The sequence below is a fragment of the Rhamphochromis sp. 'chilingali' genome (assembly GCF_963969265.1).
Source record: "Rhamphochromis sp. 'chilingali' genome assembly, chromosome: 11".
Taxonomy (NCBI): Eukaryota; Metazoa; Chordata; class Actinopteri; order Cichliformes; family Cichlidae; genus Rhamphochromis; species Rhamphochromis sp. 'chilingali'.
The window spans coordinates 38,930,088-38,954,541 of NC_137938.1; the positions used below are offsets into that span (position 1 = coordinate 38,930,088).

The 24,454-nt window shown below is 45.2% G+C and overlaps 2 protein-coding genes across 4 annotated transcripts in view; both read left to right on the forward strand.

The window, feature by feature from the left end:
• The window catches only part of myo1eb (myosin IEb), a 16,043-nt gene extending 4,951 nt beyond the window's left edge, over positions 1-11,092 (forward strand). The window contains exons 6-27 of one of the 2 annotated variants that reach the window (XM_080895335.1): positions 316-405; positions 490-621; positions 691-825; positions 901-1,033; positions 1,129-1,325; positions 1,406-1,486; positions 1,632-1,718; positions 3,575-3,661; positions 6,297-6,464; positions 6,550-6,635; positions 7,074-7,155; positions 7,258-7,463; positions 7,542-7,686; positions 7,860-7,974; positions 8,058-8,227; positions 8,386-8,531; positions 8,719-8,865; positions 9,156-9,313; positions 9,391-9,465; positions 9,542-9,731; positions 9,840-10,003; positions 10,240-11,092. In XM_080895335.1, the coding sequence (XP_080751461.1) occupies positions 316-405; positions 490-621; positions 691-825; positions 901-1,033; positions 1,129-1,325; positions 1,406-1,486; positions 1,632-1,718; positions 3,575-3,661; positions 6,297-6,464; positions 6,550-6,635; positions 7,074-7,155; positions 7,258-7,463; positions 7,542-7,686; positions 7,860-7,974; positions 8,058-8,227; positions 8,386-8,531; positions 8,719-8,865; positions 9,156-9,313; positions 9,391-9,465; positions 9,542-9,731; positions 9,840-10,003; positions 10,240-10,316 (2,871 nt within the window). In that variant the 3' untranslated portion in view covers positions 10,317-11,092. The remainder of the gene's footprint in view (positions 1-315; positions 406-489; positions 622-690; positions 826-900; positions 1,034-1,128; positions 1,326-1,405; positions 1,487-1,631; positions 1,719-3,574; positions 3,662-6,296; positions 6,465-6,549; positions 6,636-7,073; positions 7,156-7,257; positions 7,464-7,541; positions 7,687-7,859; positions 7,975-8,057; positions 8,228-8,385; positions 8,532-8,718; positions 8,866-9,155; positions 9,314-9,390; positions 9,466-9,541; positions 9,732-9,839; positions 10,004-10,239) is intronic. The other variant, XM_080895336.1, reaches the window with a different exon arrangement.
• Positions 11,093-15,421: 4,329 nt separating this feature from the next.
• On the forward strand, positions 15,422-23,762 carry prune (prune exopolyphosphatase). 2 transcript variants are annotated; one of them, XM_080897191.1, is made up of 9 exons: positions 15,422-15,760; positions 17,206-17,313; positions 17,992-18,194; positions 18,268-18,452; positions 21,740-21,898; positions 22,124-22,215; positions 22,348-22,506; positions 22,578-22,668; positions 22,817-23,762. In XM_080897191.1, the coding sequence occupies exons 2-9, from the start codon at positions 17,275-17,277 to the stop codon at positions 23,044-23,046; spliced, it is 1,158 nt and encodes a 385-aa protein (XP_080753317.1). In that variant the 5' UTR covers positions 15,422-15,760; positions 17,206-17,274; the 3' UTR covers positions 23,047-23,762. The 2 variants fall into 2 exon arrangements, with proteins under 2 accessions (XP_080753317.1, XP_080753316.1); XM_080897190.1 differs by lacking the exon at positions 15,422-15,760 and adding an exon at positions 15,914-16,422.
• The last annotated feature ends 692 nt before the right edge of the window (positions 23,763-24,454 follow it).

Consider the following 24,454-nt stretch of genomic DNA (forward strand, 5'->3'; position numbering starts at 1 on the left):
AGGGAGGGGCGGGGCCATCTGCTGTGATTGGTTGGGGTGAGAGAAGGAAGACAGGATAAAGACATGCTGTGGAAGAGAGACAGAGATCATTTTATAATAACAATTCTAATAATTAGTAAACGTTTATTCAAAGTGTTAATTTTAATTTAATAAATCGGACATATGTTAAGATTTCATTTTAAATTTATTTCTTCACCTTTTGCCACGTCGGGTCTTCCTTAGTTATATCAGAAAACGGCTGATTGTTTGTGTCAGCTGATAGTCACCATGGTTACAGATGATGTTAGCGATGCCACCCTGTGTTATCACCTGCAGCACGTCAAAGACATCATCCTGCAGTCCAACCCTCTGCTCGAGGCCTTCGGAAACGCTAAAACCGTCCGCAACAACAACTCTAGCAGATTTGTGAGTATGATAGCACACAGATACTTTGGCTGCCGCCGCGCAGATTCATAGACGCCCACAGACACGCCGCCCTTATCCCGACAGGGCAAATACTTCGAGATCCAGTTCAGCCGAGGAGGAGCTCCTGATGGAGGCAAAATCTCCAACTTCCTGCTGGAGAAAAGTCGAGTCGTCTCCCAGAATCAAGGAGAGAGAAACTTCCATATCTACTACCAGGTACTGCAATATGTGCTGCAACGTGTACTATAACTGTTAACGGAAGCTAATGCTGGCCTCTGACTTCAGCTGCTGGGAGGGGCTACCACAGAGCAGAGGGAGAACCTCGGGGTCACGACCCCTGACTACTACAACTACCTCAACCAAACGGGAACCTACACGGTGGAGGACGTTAACGACAAGAAGGAGTTCTCGGATACGATGGTCTGTATGCGTGTGTGTGCGTGTGCGTGTGCGTGCGTATGTGTGTTAAAGTGTGTGTACCTGTGTGTCTCTCAGGAGGCCATGTCAGTGGTCGGTCTGTCTCTGGAAGATCAGGATTCAGTTCTTCAGCTCGTCGCAGGAATTCTCCATCTGGGAAACATCAGCTTCAGAGAGGAGAACAACTACGCGGTGGTGGAGAGCCAGAACTGTGAGAAAGCCCCTGACACTGCAGCATGACACTATTGTTTGTTTTGTTTGTTTTTTATTACCACTTAAACCAATAAAATCTTGTCTCCTCATCAGTCCTGGCCTTTCCGGCCTACCTGCTGGGGATCTCTCAGGACGGTCTCTGCAGTAAGCTGACCAGCAGGATTATGGACAGTAAGTGGGGTGGGAAGACCGAGTCCATCTCGGTGACCCTGAACACCGAGCAGGCCTGTTTCTCCCGAGACGCCCTGTCCAAAGCGCTGTACACCCGACTCTTCGACTTCCTCGTCGATGTCAGTGCCTGCACACAGCCTTCACACTTTGTTCTGCGTTCTTTAACTGCTGCTCATTCACCTTCCTGTTTCTGTGTCAGTGTATTAATAAAGCCATGCAGAAGGAGCAGGAGGAGCTCAACATCGGAGTCCTCGACATCTACGGCTTCGAGATCTTCCAGGTACAAACACACTTCCTGTCTTAAGCCACACCTTACAAAACAATAATAAACACACTTTAACAAACTGGTCCCGTTAGATTGTTCCTGCTGATTTGATGATCAACGACTCTGATTCTTGATTAACTTTTACTTTTTTGTTTTTTAGCAAAATGGTTTTGAGCAGTTTTGCATCAACTTTGTGAACGAGAAGCTGCAGCAGATTTTTATTGAGCTCACGCTGAAGGCTGAACAGGTGACGTTGTTCTTTTTTTAATAAACTGTTGAACGCTTGGTGCACAGGTGACATACAATTATTCTGGGATTAGATTAATTTTGTGGTTGTTACTAAGTTTGACTGATTCAGCCTGACTTTGAAACTACATAAAATATCAGTGGAAAAGAGTTAATATCACATGACATTACAGGTGTTTATTGGACAAATCTTGATCCAACTATTTTCTGAGATGATGAACTTTGTCTTTGTTACTTTTGTGCGAGGAATCCAAATAATAATCCTCCAGCTTCCTCCCGAGTGACCAGCACTGACTAAAATAAATCCGTCCATCTTCTTCCACTTGTCCGGGGCCGGGTCAAGGGGCGGGAACTTAAGCAGACAAGCCCAGAAATCACTCTCCCCAGCCACCTCCTCCAGCTTGTCGAAGGGAACATCAAAGCATTCCTACGCCAACCGAGAGATATAACCCCTCCAGTGTTTCCTGAGTCCTCCTCCTGGTGGGACATGCCTGGAAAACCTCACCCAGGTGGCCCCCAGGATGCATCCTTGTCACCACCTCAGCTGGCTCCTTTCGATGTGAAGGAGCAGCGGCTCTACTCTGAGCCCCTCCCAGATGGCCAAACTCCTCACCCTATCTCTAAGGGAGAGACCAGCCACCCCTCGGAGGAAGCCCATTTCCACAGCTTGTATCCGCGATCTCGTTCTTTCGGTCGCTACCCACAGCTCGTGACCATAGGTGAGGGTAGGGACGTAGATCGTCCGGTAAATTGAGAGCTTAATTTTTACACTCAGCTCTTTCTTCACCACGACGGACCGGTGCGGCGTCCGCATCACTGCAGCCGGCGCACCAATCCGTCTGTCGATCTCCCGCTAACTTCTGCCGATGAGATTCTGAGAGCACCGATGTGAAAGCCTTCCACCACTTGGCTACGAACAGAATTGGTGACAAAGGGCAGCTCTCTTTGCTCCTGCAAAGGTTGTGTAAGGGTCAAATGGCCCGTAGAAGTGAGCCAGACACCACATACTCCTGTGGGCTGGGGTGGGTATCCTAGTATCCTCTCGGCTTGGTGCCTGTATGTTGGGGTTTCTCCCAGTGAACGAAGGGGTTTGTTCCCTGCACCTTCCTGGTGGGGAACGGGTCCTGACTGTCGTCTGTGCTGAATGACAGTTCGGAGTACCTGGTCTTCTTGGAGTCCCTGGGTGGGGTGTTTGAAGCTGCTCCACCTGGGGACTCTATATTACAGCGAGACCTGGAGGCGTGTGACTGGGAGGAACGGTGTCCCAGATCTGAACCAGCGCTGTGTTTTGTTATTGGACTTCTGTGCAAACCACAGTGTGTCCATAAGTGCACGTGGCACCAGGACGTCCTAGGCCGCAGGTTGATGATCGATTTTGTAATCGTATCACCAGACCTGGACCATATGTTGTGGACACTCGGGTAAAGACAGACACCAGAGGTGAGGGGAACCACCAGGCTGAAGAGGGAGTCGTATTGGGCGTGGTTAGCCTGTCGGACTTCGGAAGCAGCTGATCGGTACTAACAGGCCAAGCCAAATGTGGCTCGGGCAGTGGCTGAAACAAGAACTCTGGTGTGGGAGGAGTTCAGAGAGGCCATGGAAAAAGCCTTTCAGACTGCCTCAAAGAGACTCTGACATCAGGCAACACTGCTTCACTGAGTGAATGCAGAGTCATTTCCCTACAGGGGATTAATAAAGTATACAAAAACCTCAGGAGGGGAAAGCAGTGCTCCGCCTGCTCTGTGTGCGGGTGGAGCGCTGCTGACTTTGACTGATAACATTGTCGGACAAACGTCAGGGACCTCCTTTAAATAAACAGACTAAATGTGAAGCCGGATGTTGCCGTTATGTCTGCAGGAGGAATACGTACAGGAGGGAATCAAATGGACTCCCATCGAATATTTTAACAACAAGGTGGTCTGTGACCTCATCGAGTCCAAACTGGTGAGTTCGCAAATCACTGAACACAGCTCTGATAAATTTAACAAGTACTCCTCTCCATCTCTGTGTTTTTATTCTTGTACAAACATTACTGACATTAATCATTTGTTACATCATTAAGAACTGCAGCAGGATTTACGCTCCATCTTGAGGGTCAGTTGCCCCCCGAGTTGATTCTGTCTGACAGAGGATTTAGCTCCTCCCACTTTAACCCCACCTGCCCTTTAAGCTAATGTTTTTTGTCATTAGCCATCTTCTGGAATCTGGATAGGGCTGAACGATATATCGCATTTGCGATAATATCGCGACATGATCAAGTGCAATTTTCTAACCGCAAAGGCTGCGATTATACTCTGGACATGTCCAAATTCATGGGCTGCATCCTCCTGAGGCCGCATTTGTAGACCGATTACGTCACAGCGACGCGCCGAAGGCTGTCCGAGAACGGCACAACTCCCGGCACATCATGTTCAGATCACCGCGGAGTTTCGCTGCTCGGGTTAAACGTAATATATAAGTCACTTAGACAACCTAAAAATGTTATTGTTGGGCTTTTTTCAGTGTTTTGTTTGTTCGTGAGTAAATCGGTTTGGCTGAGATTAAAGTTATTAGATTAGATAAAATAAAACTTTATTAATCCCCCGGGTGGGTTCCTCCTTGGTTTTCACACAGCTGACTAAACGTCAAACAGAAAACTGATTAAACAGAAGTATGAGACAGTCGAGAATTTACACCAGTGTCTGGTTATATTTTAGATAGCAAGAAGCAGACGGCCGAGTTTATTAAACTCCACCGAGACAGCGGTGACGCTAATCAGAACTAGACCGTCCAATTTCACGCCTTTAAACTTTAAAGGCGTGTTTGTGTGTGTGTTTATACAATTGCTATTATGTTTGCACTTTATGTGTAATGTTACTGACTGCAGAGATCAGTAAGATGTGTGTATTTTTTATTTATTAGTTTTATTTATTTAATATTATTTTTTAATTGAATGACTGTCTAGTAGTTCACAGATGTCGAAAAACTGAGTGTGGTAAAGCCACTGATTTTGTTTATGTATATTTCTGCAATCTGCACATTGTACTGACTTTCATTTTAATGTTTACACCAGGGTTCCTTGTCAGCACTTTATGCTCAGATGTTTGTAAGCTAAAAATAAACTATTGTGTATGTTCAAATATACTGTTGTGATTGAAGAAGTTAAATAAAAATGTCAGTCATCAATTCATGCATCACCTCATGTCATCATAACAGAGGTCTGTCTTCCAGGAAAGAACAGTTTAAAATTAATGTAATATAGTATTGGCCATGCTATAAGATGTATTGCTTGTCTTTGTTTAATAATACAGAAGACAAAGACCTTAAAAAATAATCGCATATCGCATCGCAATCGCAATATTGGGGCAAAAAAATCGCAATTAGATTATTTTCCATAATCGTTCAGCCCTAAATCTGGAGAGGGGTGGCCTGCTCATTTTATAATACTACTGCAATTTTTACTCATGTAAAGGATTCCTATCAAAGTGTGCGGTCTGTTAGACTCAGGGACCCTTCAGACTTCTTCATGAATGTGAGCCAAAACTGCTTTTAAATACTCTACAACAAGTAGGCCTGCAGAGCGAGAGCGAAGTGCTCTGATAGGGTGATATGGTACTACAAGGTCATTAAGATAAGATGGGGCCTGATTATTTAAGACTTTGTATGTGAGCAGCAGGATTTTGAATCCTGGATTTAACAGGAAGGCAAAACAGGAGAAATCTGCTCTCTCTTTCTAGTCCCTGTCAGGACTCTTGCTGCAGCATTTTGGATCAGCTGAAGGCTTTTCAGGGAGTTTTTAGGACTTCCTGATAATAATGAATTACAGTCGTCCAGCCTGGAAGTAATAAATGCATGAACTAGTTTTTCAGCGTCACTCTGAGACAGGATATTTCTAACTTTAGAGATGTTGCACAAATGGAAGAACGCAGTCTTACATATTTGTTTAATATGTGCGTTGAAGGACATGTCCTGGTCAAAAATGACTCCAAGGTTCCTCACAGCGTTACTGGAGGCCAAGGTAATGCCATCCAGAGTAAGAATCTGCTTAGATACCATATTTCTAAGATTTTCAGGGCCGAGTACAATAACCTCAGTTTGATCTGAATGAAGAAGCAGAAAGTTAGCGGCCATCCAGGTCTTTATGTCTTTAAGACATTCCTGCAGTTTAACTCATTGGTGTGTGTTATCTGGCTTCATGGACAGATAGAGCTGGGTGTCATCTGCATAGCAGTGTAAATGTATGCTATGTCTTCTAATGATGCTGCCTAAGGGAAGCATGTATAATGTAAACAGAATTGGTCCTCAAATATTACTCTCACTTTTGTATTTATGGTGAAAGTCGAGTGTTTTTAATTGAGTATTCGTGGGCGTTGAGTTTTAATTAACAGATAAAGACATCTGCTCTTTACAAGCTTAAAAACAGTGTGTGGCTCGTTTGGCTTGTTTGGTCTCTTGATGCAGCTATGATATTACCTGAGTACAGGTGAGATTTCTGCTGCTTGTAGGAGCTGAACTCTCAGTTTTGAACAAACTATAAGTCAGACTATATAAAACCAAATTCAAACAGCTGTATTTTCAGTGAACACCCTCTGTTTTGCAGAATCCTCCTGGGATCATGAGCATCCTGGACGACGTGTGCGCCACGATGCACGCTAAAGGTGAGGGGGCGGATCAGACCCTGCTGCAGAAATTACAGGGACAGATTGGATCTCACGAACACTTCAGCAGCTGGAACAAAGGATTCATAGTCCACCACTATGCTGGAAAGGTCCTCACCTCACCTGTATACCTGTCAGAGTTTTTAATGACCACATCTGTCTGTGTTTACTGACCGCACCTGTGTCTGTGGGCAGGTGTCGTATGATGTCAGCGGGTTCTGTGAGAGGAACAGAGATGTGTTGTTCAATGACATCATCGAGCTGATGCAGAGCAGCGAATTGTAAGTACTCTGTGCGTGGATGTGGGATGTTTTAGGAGCCCCTGATGCAAAACTGCAGTGAATAAACACGTCATCTTTGTCAGGAATCCTGTTGTCAGCAGACATGGGCAGTGTTACTGTAATCTGATTACTTTTTTCAAGTAATGAGTGAAGGGTTTAACATTGCAAAAAAGTAATTAGATTACTGTTACTTTCTCGTTAGCACGCTGTGTCACTGGGTTACTAAACCGTGATTTTGTTTGTGAGAGAGTCTCATGACAGTGACGTAAGCGCGTGTGGCGTCCATGGCAACAGACACGTACAGATCAACAATGGATAACATTGAGAGAGTACAACCATGCAGCGTTCAAAGCGTGGAAGTAATCACATTACTAAGCTGTGTGTGTGTGTGTGTGTGTCTCTGACACAATCCCTTCTCTGTGGTGTGTTTGTGGGCAGTCCGTTCATCAGAGCTCTGTTCCCTGAGAACCTGGAGGCTGAGAAGCGAGGGCGACCGACCACCGCTAGCAGTAAGATCAAGGTGAGAAAGCTGGAGGTTGGACCTCCACTAAGAATTAAAATGACAGTGAAATAAGCAGCTTTGCCAGGTGTGGTTCTCAGGTGTGTGTTCGCTGCCCTCTAGAAACAAGCTAATAGTCTGGTGCAGACCCTGATGAAGTGCACCCCCCACTACATCCGCTGCATCAAGCCCAATGAAACCAAACGCTCCCGGGACTGGGAGGAGAACAGGGTCAGACACCAGGTGGAGTACCTGGGCCTGCGAGAGAACATCAGAGTCCGTCGAGCTGGATATGCTTACAGACGAGTCTTCAATAAGTTCCTGCAGAGGTCGGAGGTCAATCATGGTTAGGATATTTAAGCTAATGGGACGAAGTTAAGGTTCTAACTCGTACTGCCGTGCTGCAGGTACGCCATCCTGACGAAGGAGTCCTGGCCTCAGTGGAGAGGTGATGAGCGTCAGGGAGTGCTGCACCTCCTCAACTCGGTCAATATGGACCAGGATCAGTTCCAGCTGGGGAAGACCAAAGTCTTCATCAAAGCTCCCGAGTCGGTAAGAAAAGCTCAGCAAGTGGTTTAACTGCAATCAGGAACGCTGAGATTCAGCACGCCTGAGGTAGAACCTGGTACCGGGTGTCGGCGCTGTGGTCCGCTGTCACCCACGGTCATCTTGGCCTGTCAGGGCCTGGCTCCGTTTGTCATAATGGTGTCGCTTCCTCTCTCCAGCTCTTTCTGTTGGAGGAGATGAGGGAGAGGAAATATAACGGGTATGCTCGTGTCATCCAGAAGGCGTGGCGCAAACATGTTGCTGTTCGCAAATACGTCAAGATGAGGGAGGAAGGTAAGATTGTTTTTGATAGATGGGTTAAAAAAACTCTGAATCTGAGTTTGTTTTCAATAACTTTTAATTCGTGTTTCCTCTAGCCTCTGATGTTGTGCTGAACAAAAAAGAGCGCCGCAGAAACAGCATCAACAGGAACTTTGTGGGTGATTATATCGGGACCGATAACCATCCTGAGATCAGACAGTTTGTCGGCCGCAGAGAGAGAATTGATTTTGCTGACGTCGTGGTGAAATATGACCGCAGATTCAGGGTAGGAACCCAACCTAAAAGCAAAACCACAGGCCTAGATCTGGTTCTGTTCTCCTGTTTGAACACGTCCTCGGCTGGAGAGTGTTTACCATCATGTCTGATAGAGTCCCTGAATATTTCTTTCCTCTTGGAAATGTTGCTTTTTCTGTTGTTCCACAGTCCGTGAAGAGAGACCTTATCCTGACACCAAAGTTCCTTTACATGATTGGTCGCGAGAAGGTGAAACACGGTCCAGATAAAGGTCAAATCCAGGAGGTTCTCAAGAGGAAGATTGAGATCAACAAAATCCAGTCTGTTTCTCTGAGGTATACCATCAGAACTGGGAAAAACTACAATTAGAACCAAAAAATGACAGCAGAGCCAGATTAGTACTTTCCACTGGGTCAAAAAGTAGAACTGGAAATAGAAACATGAAGCTATTAGAAGATAGCAATTGTTGTATAGCATTCAAAATATTACTGCCTTTCTCTGACCTACCTTTCTGTTTGTTAGCACTCTTCAGGACGACTTCTTCATCATCCATGAAGAGGAGTACGACAGCGTTCTTCAGAGTGTCTTTAAAACTGAGTTTCTGAGTCTGCTGGTCAAACGTTATGAGGACAAAACGCAGAGGAAGTTGCCACTAAAATTCAATAACCTGTAAGTTTTAAACACGATCTGTCGTTCTCCAGCATACCTCATGCACTGTATTTAAAAGTGAAGCTAGCCGCCATGGCCTCGCCCTTTGGCCACCCAAGTCTCCTGATGAGCATTTTCACTGTTGCCATTTTGGTGTTTTGAGACAAGCAAGGAGTCAAACTGCACAACCAATGAACGTAGTTCCTGCACTGAGAAACCAACACTTAAACCCAGGTTTAACAATGAGTCATCAGATCTGACCGGTACTAACCAAACACTGCCTCTATCTCTACACTTCTCTCTCCGTCCAGCCTGGAGTTTAAGGTGAAGAAAGGTGGCTGGGGTCCGTTCAGCTCCTCAGGATCCAGACAGATCCAGTTCCAGGTGGGTCAGGGTGACGAGGCAGTCTTGAAGCCCAGCGGAAAGGTCCTGCAGGTCTCCATCGGACCGGGCCTGCCTAAAAACTCCCGTAAGTTGTGACTTGACTTAGTCACCAGCGTAACCTCTTGTCCACTCGGCATTACTTCCTGTCTGTTTGTCGTCTAGGTCCCACCCGGAAAGACAACCGGAAGAGCCGCTACATGGGAAACCGTGCTCCACCCAGTAACCAGCAACACTCGGGTATCAGCAAAAACCAAGTTTCAGGTGTTTTCACGACTTCTTAGAAGACTCTTTTGACGTTTCTTATTCTCATCAGCATCTCGCTCCAGAGGGAGTGGAGCCCTGAAGGAGGGCAGCGCCTACTCCAGAGGCTCGTTGCTGAGACAGCAGTCTAGCATGGAGCAACCTACCCTGCCCCGCCTCCAGAACCAGCGTCGCCATGACAGTCGTCCCCATCAAAACCAGGATATGGGCTTTATGGATGTTCCCGATCAGGGTGCCGCAGGGTGAGACCGCTTGGAGTGACCCAGTGTTATGAAATAACTGTGGTCACCAGTATGACCAGTAAACGGACCATCCGTAAATGACTAGTAATCCCTGTTTCTCACCTGTAGGGTACACCGGCGCCGTTCAAAGGAGGTGAAGCCTCCTCCTGGAGCGGGTCGACCCAAACCGAAGCCCCGAACTCCTCACTGCAGAGCTCTGTACGCCTACGATGCCCAGGACACCGATGAGCTTAGCTTCAATGCTGAGGACCTCATTGAGATAGTCACTGAAGGTAGTACCCATACCCCACCTTGTATTGATGTTACTAGATATCACACACCTTGTTAAACAACATTAAATGTAGTTGCACAGTAGTACTAAAACAAAGAGGGATTTTTTTCATCCAGAATCGTAGTTCCCACAAGGACCGTGCACGGTCGCGTAGTTCCCACAAGGACCGCGCACGGTCGCTTAGTTCTCTTGCTTACCTGAATGTTTGTCCTACGCATTGTTTTTCCATTTCCACAGATCCATCTGGTTGGTGGTTTGGTCGCTTGCGGGGCAGAGAGGGGATGTTCCCTGGAAACTATGTGGAGAAGATCTAGACCTCGATTCCAGGGGTCAGAGGTACCAACCTGCTGCTGCAGCTGGGGTCATAGGTCATAGGAGCTTTCAACACATTGGTTGAGAGCTAAAAGGAGGCTGACTGCTGAAGATGGCGTGCTAACAAACAGCTGCACTGTACCCAGAGGTGAAAGGTCAGGGTGTGGTGTGCCGACATGCTGACTCCTGGACTCCCAATGTCCCATTAACGCTGCATACAGGTTACATGTCCCCATAAAACTTCGTTTTCACAGTGTCCTCGTGTGACTTCAGTCTCTGATCATCTCAGGTGGAGCCCCGTATATCTGACAGTTAATTGGTGTCCTCATTCTGACACACTGCATGTGCTAGATTTTTAAATTCCAGTTCAAAGACCTTCCATCTTTCTGGTCTACAAGAGATGGAGTGAGAGGAGGGCAGCAGGAGGCTGCATCACGGCTTAGAGTTGATGGTTAACCAGTGTTGTACAAAAATGTGAATAACTAGTTTAGCCAGGTAGTATTCATGAGGCCGGTCAGTGAGGACAGCAAGGTTTATTCATCTGAAGTCCATCCAGTGCCCCCTGCAGCCTGCAGTGTTTATTACAGCCCTGAAATAAAACAAAGTGAGCACAGTGGCAGATTTAAAGCCCTGTACAGTATTTGTCATTAACAGAGCAGATGAACAGACCCTGAACGTCACACAGGAGCTTTGATATACAAATAAAGGTATTTTATTTGTCTCATCATTAAAACGGAAATATTTTTTACCTGAAATAAACAGATGTAGATGATCAATGTTCAGCTGTGGTTTCTGTCGGGATCAATGTTTCAGCTGCAGCCTATCCTGAATCAGCAGCTTACCTGAGCTGATCAGCTCACCTGGTACACCTGTTTTCTTTCATTTTAACTTTTTTCTTTTTCTGATTTTTATAATTTGGATTTTTTCCTTAACGTAAACTTTAATTCATTTTTTAAAAATTATCTGTGTATTGTTTTTTTTAAAATTGCACAAAAACAGCAGGACACTACATTACCCAGAGTCCTTTTGACCAAGTGGGTTGTGCTGGTTTTAGGTACAGTTGGAAAAGATTGGCTCATCCGTCCCATAGTGTCTCTGTTGTTTTACACCAAAAGGAAAAACTGTAGTGATAAATGTCAGAATAACTCTGAGACTGGAACGTCACACAGTAGGGTGAGTTGTAATAAATTAATAAATCTTGCAGCTTGTGCAGGTTAATGCTACTGTTTTGCATGTTTATTAAAAATGACTTTGTTAAATTTTAAATGCGACCATAAAGTGGTTCAATGCAACATTTCAGGTATTTATGTGAATCACAAATTGCACAGCTTTGTCTTCCTGTCATGTCAGAGTGGAGGTAAACACACTTTTAAAATTGGTTTTGCAACTGAAGCAGTGTTCATTGTACAAATGTGTTTTCGAAGATTACCCTGTGCTCATTCTGATTAACCTGCTGCAGTGTTTTTGATCACACTCTGACATAGAAACTGAACATCTCATCTCAGTTTTACTTTAAGAATATAATCCACCCACTGTTATCATCTTCAATTTCTCCTTCCACCTCCGCCATGTTGGCCTGCAGTTGGTGCTGCTCTGAAAGCGCTGTAACTAAGTTTAAGAATATAATCCACCCACTGTTATCATCTTCAATGTCCTGTACCAACACAGAGCAGAGCAGCTATCTGAACGCTACCCCAACAGAGGTCGATTATCTTGTTAATAATTTCACCTCCTCACTACGTACGACTCTGGATACTGTAGCTCCTGTGAAAACTAAGGTCTCTAATCAGAAGTACCTGACTCCGTGGTATAATTCTCAAACACGTAGCCTAAAGCAGATGACTCGTAAGCTGGAGAGGAAATGGCGTGTCACAAATTTAGAGGATCATCATTTAGCCTGGAGAAATAGTTTGCTGCTTTATAAGAAAGCCCTCCGCAAAGCCAGAACATCTTACTATTCATCACTGATTGAAGAAAATAAGAACAACCCCAGGTTTCTCTTCAGCTCTGTAGCCAGGCTGACAAACAGTCAGAGCTCTGTTGAGCCAACCATCCCTTTAACGTTCATGAACTTCTTCACACATAGAGTTATCCCTCTTCTTCATAATCCATCACAGTGTAAGCATGGATTACTAATAACCACCATCCCCTCCTTAAAAGAAATCAGGGTTCACCTGATGTCAAGCGTCTGCTGTCAGACTGAGTCGGGGACGTTTCTTTAATATTATGCTCCTGCTGCAGCAACACCGCTGCAAACTAAAGGTGCTGATTCACTCAGACTGAGCTCGAACATCAGTTCACTCTTGCAGAAATGGCTGTGTGGACATTAAAAACACATTTAAAGGAGAGAAGGAACAATCGACTGAATTGAATTGAATGATCTACTAACGCCTTTACTGCCACCTAGTGGTAAAGCCTAGTATCTCCGTTTAAATGAAAGCAGACGATATTCGTTTCTCGACAGCAAAGAACATCTGTCAGTGAGCTCAGTGACAGCAGCTGTTTGTTGGTGTGTAATGAACAGTGATGAGCCTTGTTTGTGACAAATGCACAGACTCGGTGAACACTGAGAATCTGCGCCAATTCAAAGGTGTTTGGGATGTTGATTGGCAGAGGACATTTTTATTTTGTTTCATGATGAAAACACATTTTTCTGTGATGCTGGATATATTCTCTCAGCTGTGACCTGCTGAGGGGTCTCAAACTCGGGGCCCGGGGGCCATGTGTGGCTCACGTCACCCGTACTTACAAACATGCTGAGGGATCGTCTGTGTTTGCTCAGTGACAGAGTCAAACACTCATGTGCACACTTATGCATTAAATACGAACACAGTGCTGCCACATGTGTGCACAGACAGACAGGACCAGTGTGTTTATTTGGTAGATCAATGAAAGGCTTCAGTTAGTTAAGAGGGCAGAACAAGCATTTGTCTTGTTATAAAATATTTCAAATTTTAAAGAACAAACAAAACGTTTTAGGAAATATTTGTTGGCGATTGTTTGTTTGTTTTGCACTACTTGAACACTAAAGTGGCCCTCCAATGAGACGGCACACAGCATGCCCAGATTAACGCGGTCAGATTTGATTTTGTAATAGAAAATTTCTATTGTTCTCATTTAGAGTATTTATGTGCTGAGCTGTGACGCTGTAATAGACTGTTCAGTGAAAGTTTCTAAAACTAGATGAACTTATTCCAGCCTCAGCAGATGGAGAAGACAACTCCCTTTACAGGTGCTGATAACGCCAAAGGCACAAAACAGCGCGCCCACGGTTCCCTTTCATAGTGTGATGTTTGTAACTTCCTCCCTCTTCCTTGGAGTGGGAGCACCACTCCTGTCTCAGAGCTCGCATGACTGAACTGTGATGTTTGATGTGTGTTGGCTCTCCTGCCTGCCTGCAGAAATAAAACAGCTTGATCACAGTGACCATGTTGCAGGCCACTTTTTTTTTTTGACAGAAAACTCCACAACAATTTCAACACAATTAAAGTGTCTACGTGGATCCACACCACAGAGTTTAATGTTTGTGGAGAGCCAGTACGTTAACTCTGATTTAAAACCAAATCTGTCTGGAGTTGATCATTTAACACTTGTTAATGCTAACTAGGTGTTAAGAGTTTATATATTAACTCTCACAGAGTGTTTTATTTTAACTACATCGGAGTTATCTTCCAATTCATTGTAAAACTTCTGAAATTTTACAAATTCCTTTGGAAACAAACGTTTATTAAAAAGAGGCCATGTTTTTCTGAATAACCTTTGTTTTGAACTGTGCACCAGTGTACATGCTCTGACTTTCATTAGAATATTGTTTATCAAAGGGACATATGTGAGCTGGCAGTGCAAACAGCACGCTCATTACTCTTTTCTTCAGTACAATATGAACGTCCTCCCTTCATCACTTTGTGGAGCTCCAACTCCCCCCATATCCCACCTTCCCAAGCATATCCTGTGTGCAGAGTCAATAAAAGTTAATTGTGTACTAATTAATTGCAGCACAGTACAAAAAAAAAAAAAGAATAATTTCTGAGTAACACGTGGTTTGTATTTTCCCAAAAGACAGTTCCAGATACGAATCCATTGCCCATATTTAAAGCCAATATCAGAACAGGTTTGTTAACATGGTGCTCTCTCAAACAACCGAAGAACACAGACAACAGTTAATGCCGAACTACATTTAAAACAGTCTGTTTCATTTTGACCTAAACCGTGTGCACAAAACTCTGCAGGGATGTCGACCCACAGTCAGCGCTTCTGCTGTTTGCTACGTCGGTTTGGTGGTTTTCAGGCTTCACGTAGCATCATTATGTCAACAATCTAAACATTGTTTTAGGTGTAATTGAGCCAAAACCTGACTGAATATTCATATACAAGCTGTTTTCCAAGGCTATAGTGTTTGGCTGCAAACAACAGATTTCACCGAGCAGCGAGGCTAATGCCTTTCACGCCGCTTTGTCTCAACTCAAAAAAGCTATTCAGTTTTATTTATATAGCGCCAAACGACAACAACAGTAATATTTTTTTTAAAAATGAGGGGCGGAGTCTGAATTTATTTTATTAGTGTCATAGTCCGTTTAGGAGTTCAGAGGTCAGTTCACGTTTCCATTGCATCGCCTCCAGATTTGATATGGAAACACTCGATTTTAACAGTATTATTTTACACCTCAGGCTTACATTTAAAGACCGTGACTCTACTGTGAGTCATATTAAAGCACTAACACCAACATATTTAACGCTTTTGCTGTGCAGCAGTGGCTCACAGTTAAGTTTGACAGCCCGGCTTTGAAGGCTGCAGTGAGAAAAATGAAACGTGAGTCCGGCTGTTTCCGGGATGCTGGCGCCGTTTCACCGCGTCTTTGAGTCGTTTGTCCTGTCAGGATACAAACACAGCAGCCTGAGGCAGCACGAGATGATATTTCCCAGCTTTAATCAGGTCATTGAAGGGCTCATAACCTTTCGACATTCCGACCGTCACGCGCCCATGTTTACAGAAGGGTCATGCGCGTGCGTGAGGCTGCCGTAGGTGTCTGCAGAGCTGCCTGTTTCAAACAGGAAGTTTGTTTCCGGTTGTCTCGTGTTTTTGTTTTATTTTTAGTTTTGTTAATAAACATTTAGTGACCATGAAAAACCAACAACTAAACAAACAAATAGATAAACAAGAACACATGACTGGATTGTCACAGCTGTTTACCTAAATAACACAATCGATGACTTTTATGGGGACGTTTGTTTCATGAAGCGTCTGTAGGACAATGCAGAACCACAAACAGCAGACACCTCTGTGACGGTGCCTCGCAGGAACCACCAAGCGCCCGCTCTGCACATCAGAGTGGCAGCCGGCTGAGGCTCCAGCAGGAGAGTGCGTCATCATTACTGGAGGCATGGAGTGGTGGAAGAAACAGGAAGCAGAATAATTAGAAGACAGAATAAAGTGGACGTCATACAGGTTTGAAATAATCTGGGTTTCTAACACGTTTCTGTGGAGACCTCGCATTTCGGGTTCACTCTTTCACTTCCTGTCTGAACCGTCATGCTGCGATAAAGACACAGATGAAGGACGGCAGCCGATGATGCATTGGTTTCATCACTGTAGGTGGAAATACAGGCCCGCTTCAGGGCCGCGGGCCGTAGATTTCCCAGCACAGGGACCAACGAGCTTTAGCGCACGCTCTGCCCCACGCCTCCACAGTTTGAACCTTCATCACGATTACTGTGAAATTCTAGCTTCATACATCAAATACGTCACAAACACCTGCTGCAAGTGAGGGTCACTGAGACTGTTACCATGGTTACTGACACAGGTTTACCTGCTTTTTGGTCACACCTAGAAAAAGGCCTATTACAAGGCAAAAGTAAAAAAAAAAAAGGCACGTAATCATCAGTAAGAAACTGGTCACGTGGTCCCTGCAAACGGGACGCGAAGTTTTAGTGTTTTGGTTCAAAGGCGATCCGTACACGGGTCCTGACAAGCCACGCCCACCGCACGTTTCTGTCTCGCGTACATTTATCAGGTGAAAGCGAGTCACAGACAGCCGACCGTTTGTTAGCAGCTAACAGCTAACGGAGCAGATGGAGGAGTTTCTGACGAGCTGCCAGCGGGCCGTGAAGGTAACACACACACACACACGGGTTAGCCTGTTAGCTCGCGCTGCTGCAGAATGACTGGCACTGTTTACATCATGTGACAAGGTCCGAGCACTACGATAGTTTGCACGAGTCTGTGGAGCTGCACACGTCAACGACCGGAAACGCAGCTGTGGGTGTGAGTGAGACAGTCAGCCGTGAGGTCAGGTGAGACAGTCAGCCGTGAGGTCAGGTGAGACACACCTGTCAGGATCACCACTGCTGCAGTTCTTCTGGTGTCCAGCAGAGGCAGCAGTAAGGAGGGGCATGTTTCTATAACTCGCCTGTTCTGTCCAAATTGAATGCAGTTTTATTAATACACTGATGTACTGTAAGCTAGACGCTACAATAATACAAAGAAAATGGAGAAAACCCCAACAATCATGTGACCCTCTGAGCAAGCGCTTTGGCGACAGTGGAGAGGAAAAACGCCCCTTTAACAGGAAGAAACCTACAGCAGACCCAGGCACGGGGAGGGGCGGGGCATTTCAACACATTACTGCAGTTTAACAGTAAATGTTTTTACTACAGCAGAAACAAGAAGCCTCTCCATGTTAAATCCAGCATTAACCCAAGCACAGATGACCTGCAGTCTCAGAGCAGACGTTACGAGACTGTGGACGTTAAATATGTCTGCATTTAGGGATAGTAGTCCCAGGTGGTTTCAAATGATTTTTGGTGGTTTCAGGTTATACCAGATGCTTCCAGGGGATTCTGGTGGTGCCGGGTTGTATCAGTATGTTAGGAGCTCTGTTCTTTGTTCCCCAGTTGAGCTCGGACCAGGTCGGCCCTGGGTTCCATGTTGTCCTGGGAAATGAAGCTTGCGACATTGACTCCATGGTATCTGCCCTGGCCTATGCCTACTTCCTGTCTAAGGTAAGCCACAGTCCAATCAGCTGCCAGTACAGGTAATGAACTGGTTACCCGAATCTCCAAAAGTTGATTCTGTTCATCTGGACGTAGCTTTTTGTGGGAGAAACGTTTCGTCACCCATCCAGGTGACGTCTTCAGTCTCAGCTGACTGCAGGTTTCAATCTTATAAACAGGACATTTACATAATGACTGAAACAGCCCACTGAGGGAACAATGGACTGGGAGGTCAGTTCCTTAATCTTAATTATGCAAATTCTCATGACCATTGGCCATTCTCAAAGACCATCTCTGAATGGAGGAGGGGCCTAAGGGTACATCTTTTGCCATCTTACAATGCTGTGATTGCAGCCATTCCCCAACTCTATGTGAATGGTACTCATGGTCTTTGATCAATGGTCATGAGAATTTGCATAATTAAGATTAAGGAACTGACCTCCCAGCCCATTGTTCCCTCAGTGGGCTGTTTCAGTCATTATGTAAATGTCCTGTTTATAAGATTGAAACCTGCAGTCAGCTGAGACTGAAGACGTCACCTGGATGAGTGACGAAACGTTTCTCCCACAAAACGCTGCGTCCAGATGAACAGAATCAACTTTTGGAGATTTACTTACCTGAATGATTGAGATGCATCAAGACGTTTTAACCCACATTGGTTATCTGAAGTCTCTCTCTCCCTGTCAGACTGCACCCGGCGAGATGCTCGTTCTGCCGCTGCTGAACATCCGTCAATCGGAGCTGCGGCTGCGCTCGGACAGCGTCTTCCTGCTGCGCCAAGCCGCTCTGTCTCTGGACCTCCTCGTCTTCAGGGACCAGCTGGACCTGCGAGCACTGCAGCGGGCCGGCCGCCTGCGGCTCACGTTGGTCGACCACAACGTGCTGCCCAGGTAACACCTCACAGATGACCTTGCACACCTGAGTGGTGATCACACCTGTCTTAACATCCTGTCTCTGCTGCAGTTCAGACAGCGACCTAGAGGAGGCGGTTGCAGAGGTGATCGACCACCACCATCTAGAGAGGGAACCCTCCCCCACCTGTCCTGTTACTGCGGAAACAGTGGGATCCTGCGCTACCTTGGTGACAGAGCGCATCATTCAAAGAGCTCCAGAGATCCTGGACCTGCAGCTTGCTCACCTGCTTTACGGTACACACCTGGTGTTACTGAGCGTTCGAAGGTTATCGAATACATGAATGGTTTATTTGAAGAGTTTCAGTCAGGTTTCAGAGCTCATCACAGCACAGAAACAGCTTTAGTGAAGGTTACAAATGATCTTCTTATGGCCTCTGACAGTGGACTCATCTCTGTGCTTGTCCTGCTAGACCTCAGTGCAGCGTTCGATACTGTCAACCATAATATCCTATTAGAGCGATTAGAACATTCTGTAGGTTAGGGCTGCCACGATTAGTCGACTAGTCACGATTACGTCGACTATCAAAATCGTCGACGACTGATTTAATAGTCGACGCGTCGTTTGAAGCTTTGTAAGATCCCCAAAGACGCAGGAATAAGTAGCAGGATTTAAGAGTGTAATAACGGACTGAAACAGAAGATGGCAGCACTGCATGTACAAGGATGCCAGCTACCGTTAAACCCCGAAGAAGAAGAAGCTGTGTCCCAGAATTCATAGCGCGGCCCAGCGCAGTTTCCAACAATGGTGGCAGCTAGTTAGTTTTAATGTTACTCTTATTATTCTTTCTGGGTCACAAAATAAACGTTTAACATATTTTCAGGCGAGAATGTAGCTGTGTAAACCTCAAATATCTGCTCAGTTTATCAGGACACCACATATTTTCAAAAGCGCTCCGACCTTTTCGGAGACGTCTGTTACCCATTAGCTCGATAGCGAGCCGGGGGCAAGGCTCACTAGAGCTGTGAGAACACCGGACTCCCGGCTAATCGTTTTCAAACCCACCGCTGTCTTTCGCTACTCAGGTTAAATATATATAAGTCACTTAGATAACTTAAAAATGTTGTTGTTTGGCTTTTTTAGTATTTTATTTATTAGTATTAGTATTTTTATTTAGATAGCAAGGAGTTTATTAAACTTCACTGAAACAATCTGCAAATTTCATTAAAATTTAATAAACTATCATCTTGTCTTTATTTTTAGTTAGCACATACCTGAAACACTTAAAGCTGTAAGCTAATGATAGTTATAAAAGAGCAGATGCTCCTGGTGCAATAAGCTGTAGTTTTACGGCCAATTGATGATGATCTGATTAGTCGACTAATCGCAAAAATAATCGGTGACTAGTCGACTATCAAAATAATCGTTTGTGGCAGCCCTACTGTAGGTATTACAGGTACTGCACTGCAGTGGTTTGTATCATATCTATCTAATAGACTCCAGTTTGTGCATGTAAATGGAGAGTCCTCTTCACACACTGAGGTTAATTATGGAGTTCCACAGGGTTCAGTGCTAGGACCAATTCTGTTTACATTATACATGCTTCCCTTAGGCAGCATCATTAGAAGACATAGCATACATTTACACTGCTATGCAGATGACACCCAGCTCTATCTGTCCATGAAGCCAGATAACACACACCAATGAGTTAAACTGCAGGAATGTCTTAAAGACATAAAGACCTGGATGGCCGCTAACTTTCTGCTTCTTAATTCAGATCAAACTGAGGTTATTGTACTCGGCCCTGAAAAGCTTAGAAATATGGTATCTAACCAGATTCTTACTCTGGATGGCATTACCTTGGCCTCCAGTAACACTGTGAGGAACCTTGGAGTCATGTTTGACCAGGACATGTCCTTCAACGCTCATATTAAACAACTATGTAAGACTGCTTTCTTCCATTTGTGCAACATCTCTAAAGTTAGAAATATCCTGTCTCAGAGTGACGCTGAAAAAACTAGTTCATGCATTTATTACTTCCAGGCTGGACGACTGTAATTCATTATTATCAGGAAGTCCTAAAAACTCCCTGAAAAGCCTTCAGCTGATCCAAAATGCTGCAGCAAGAGTCCTGACAGAGACTAGAAAGAGAGAGCAGATTTCTCCTGTTTTGGCTTCCTGTTAAGTCCAGAATTCAAAATCCTGCTGCTCACATACAATAGGGATGGGTACCGGTGTCCGGTGCCATGATGGCACCGGTTCTGACATAAACGGTAGTAACCAGACCGAAAAGCAGCGCACATTTCGGTGCTTTATTTCGGTGCTTTATTTTCCTGAGCTGTGATACACTTCTAGCCAATCATTTTACGTTTCCCAGGATAGTAGGCGGGGCCAGGTACGTACGTTCTGTTAGAGCAGAGCTACAGATTAAAAATGTCCAAGGCGAAGCGGTCAAAAGTCTGGCTGTACTTCACAGCAAAATATGCAAACTCAGCAGCAACAAGTGCTTTAAGCTGATACTGTGATACTGTCAAAGGAGGTAACACCTCGAAACTGATGAAACACCTGGCGACGCATAGCGGTTTTTTTTTTTAAAAGCCGAGAAATGCGCCGTATTTGATAGCTTGCTGCGAGACCTCACACTGTGCACGTTGGGTGGGTTGCCAGTTATCGGACCCGGAGCAACATCCCCCAAAAACCCGAAGAGGAGAGTCCTGGCCCCTAGCCCTGCCAGTGTAGCAGAAATGATGAGGATGATGATGCAGCAGCAGCCGTTCTTCTCTGCGTGAGTAGCTTCATGTTGTTCGTGTGTAATTTACGTTGAGTAGGCTAACCACGTTATTACATTAATGCATGTAAGGTGAACTAGCAAACATCATCATAGCTACATGCGGCTGTCTTCTTGTTTGATGGCAGATGCTCCCTTCACCCTGGCCAAAAAGGCTAAAATGACCAAAGAAAAAGTGGAAAACAGCTGAACATGAGAGGTTTTTGGACAAAGTTTGTGTTTTTTCCATTGTTTAAGCACTGCTTCCAGCCAAGAGTGATACCATATATGCCCCATAGCTGCAGAAAAGGCTAACATTGTTATCTTTTTACAAAAACAAAACAGCTGAACATGAGAGGTTTTTGGACAAAGTTTGTGTTCTCCATTCTTTAAGCACCGGTTCGAGCACCGTTTAAGCACCGGCACCGTTTCAAAAGTACCGATTTGGCACCGGTATCGGATAAAACCTAAACGATACCCATCCCTAGTCTTAAATAATCAGGCCCCATCTGATCTTAATGACCTTGTAGTACCATATCACCCTATTAGAGCACTTCGCTCTCGCTCTGCCGGCCTACTTGTTGTTCCTAGAGTATTTAAAAGTAGAATGGGAGGCAGAGCTTCCGTCTGCTGGAGGTTTCTTCCTGTTAAAAGGGAGTTTTTCCTTCCAACTGTCGCCAAAGTGCTTGCCTGTTGAGTTTTCTCTTTATGTATTATTGTCGGGTCTACCTGTATAAATAAACCTGAATTGAGTAAATCTTGTGTGTCTGAAGTGTGCCGTTGACTGATTGGTGGGTTGTCTGTGTTGGTCTGCAGCTGCCATCGTGGTGGACTGCGTGGACATGTCACCTGCTGCAGGTAAAGTCACTCCCAAAGACAGTCAGTATGCTGCAGCGCTGGAGAACCTATTCCCTGCTCTGCCACCGAGGGGCGCTCTCTTCCAGGAGTTGCACAGAGCCAAGTTGGATGTCTCAGGTCAGTTTCTGAGAAGTCAGTCATAACTGAGAACACAGGTGGAACAAAGTCTGGACTCACCTGTGTTTGTTACTCTTCAGGTGTGGATACACTGCAGATTTGTACTTTTTCCTTTATAGTTTTTATTAAAGAATTCAATGGAGCATTGTTTTAGTATTGCAGTTTTACTGTACTTGGTGTAATATTTTTTTTATTGGAGTATTTGACGCAGTACTTTGTTTGCAGGTCTGAACACAGAGGAGATGTTGTTGAAGGACATGAAAGCTGTTTCAGGAAGTTTGAATCTCTCCGTTTCTGTTCTCTACATCTCACTGCAGGTCAGTACTGCACACTGTACTACAGTCATACTAATAAGCTGCAGTGACACCAGTCTGCCACCAGGTGGCATCAGAGCTGCAGAACACCTGACGAGACATGCTGCTGAGTATGGGTGTGTGTGTATGTGTCAGGAGTTCCTGCAGAGGGAGGACTTGGAGGCGGAGCTTTCAGGTTTCTGTCAGAAGTACGGATATGATTTGCTGCTGCTGATGACAATCTTCTTCACTGAGAGCAAAGAGCCAATCAGAGAACTTGCTGTGTTCAGCCACAGCACCACCTGCAGGGAACAGGTACACTCTCCTCCCCCTTCTTTAGTCTGCTGTTCCTTCTGCGTGACGGCTCAGGTGTCCTCCCTCCTCAGGTGAGCCAGTACCTGGAACAAGCCCAAAGCCCCGCCCTCAACCTGAGTCCACTCAGCAGCCCCCACTCTCACATCTCAGCCTATCATCAAGGTAACACTCCTGTAATCAGACACATCTTGCAGGTGTGCACAGGTGATGCTTGATGTTCTGCTGCCTCGTTAGCTATGCTCTGTAGGGTGTGTCTCTGGGGGGGGGTGGCCTCAGGACTGATGGTGACTTCATCACCCTATGTCTCCAGGAAACTCACTGGCGTCTCGGAAGAAGCTCCTCCCCATCATGAAAGACTTCCTGACGACGTGGGATGGGTATGGTTTCCCGGGAGACAGGAAGGACGAGCTGTCTCAGGTCCCGCCCACACCGATGAACAGCCTGGTGGAGGGCTCCCCTCTGGACAACGGTCTGCCTCGCATCACCTCCCAAGCCCTGGAGGAGAAGTTCAGCCAGATGGTCAACAGGACTGACCTCTGACCTGTCAGAGGAAGACAGCGATGAAGCACCAACGTTTTATGGGTTGTTTTTTTTTTTTTTTTGTTGTTTTTAGTTTTTTTTAGCAGGTGTTGTTGAACACGAGCATGAATCCGTGTTCCTGTTTCTCTAATAAAATCCAAAATGATCAAAAGAATCCGAGTCTGGAAACCCGCCGACAGCAGGCATGAAGGTCCGCCCCCGCTGCACGCCTCGTGCTCAGAAAAAACTGCAGGGGCGCAGCTGTGACTGAGGCCTCCAGCCAGCAGGTGGTGCTGTTGGATCGGTCTGACACAATAAAGTTCTCTGCAGTCCTGCGTGGATGAAAGCACACTGTGCAAAAGTCATGAGCCACCCTCATTTCTTTATATTCTCTATGAGTATGTTTATTAAAACATACAAAACACATGTGATGGTTCAGAATTCAAACGTTTATCAAAGATCTGTAACATCATAGACTGAGCTGCAGCCGTGACGGAGCCTCCGTCTCACAGGGGGCTGCTGACGCTGTGTTGGAGCTCCTCGCACACGCTGACCATGATGTGGCTCCAAAATATAAGAATGGCTAAATCTGAGACTAATAAATATATGTACAATATATAATAGTATATGCATTACTGGATGCGTATACTAAATGTTTTTCTACGTGTGTCTGTGTGTGTGTGCATATTTTACAAATTAAATGGAGTAAACAATAAAATAAAATATATAAAAAAATATACAGACTTTGCTGCTAACAGCGTGTGCAGACACAACACTGGCTCGTACCTGAACTTGTGATCACATGTTGCATCCAGCTGAGGTGTGCCGTCATAGCGGACCTTCATGCTTGTTTGAATCTGTTTGTTTTTTTGGGGGTTTTCTGAAGATGTGAATTTCTGACAGATTTGGCACTGTTGGGCCTCCGTAGACTGTTGGTTTTGGGTGTTTTATTAAAGAGAAAAAGAACTGCAGCCAACTGTCAGGAAACCAGCTGTGAATAAATCATGTTTCACAATAATTGCACTGAGAAGGGAAAGACTTTTATTGTGAAACAGAGGGAAGAAGCTTGCAGCAACAGGAAGTTTGCAGAAGAAAGGTTTTTGGTTTTTTTATTTACAATGTTTCATCATGAGTCATCAGGATAAAGTTTGGGGTACAACTCTGTAAACATCTGGAACATCTGCTCAGACTTGTGGTTTCCCCTCTGAAACACTCGCCTTCCTTCTGACCTTCCCCGTTGGACTCGATGTATTTATTGTAGTGAGTAGGGATGGGTATCGTTTAGGTTTTATCCGATACCGGTGCCAAATCGGTACTTTTGAAACGGTGCCGGTGCTTAAACGGTGCTCGAACCGGTGCTTAATGAATGGAGAACACAAACTTTGTCCAAAAACCTCCCATGTTCAGCTGTTTTGTTTTGTTTTTGTAA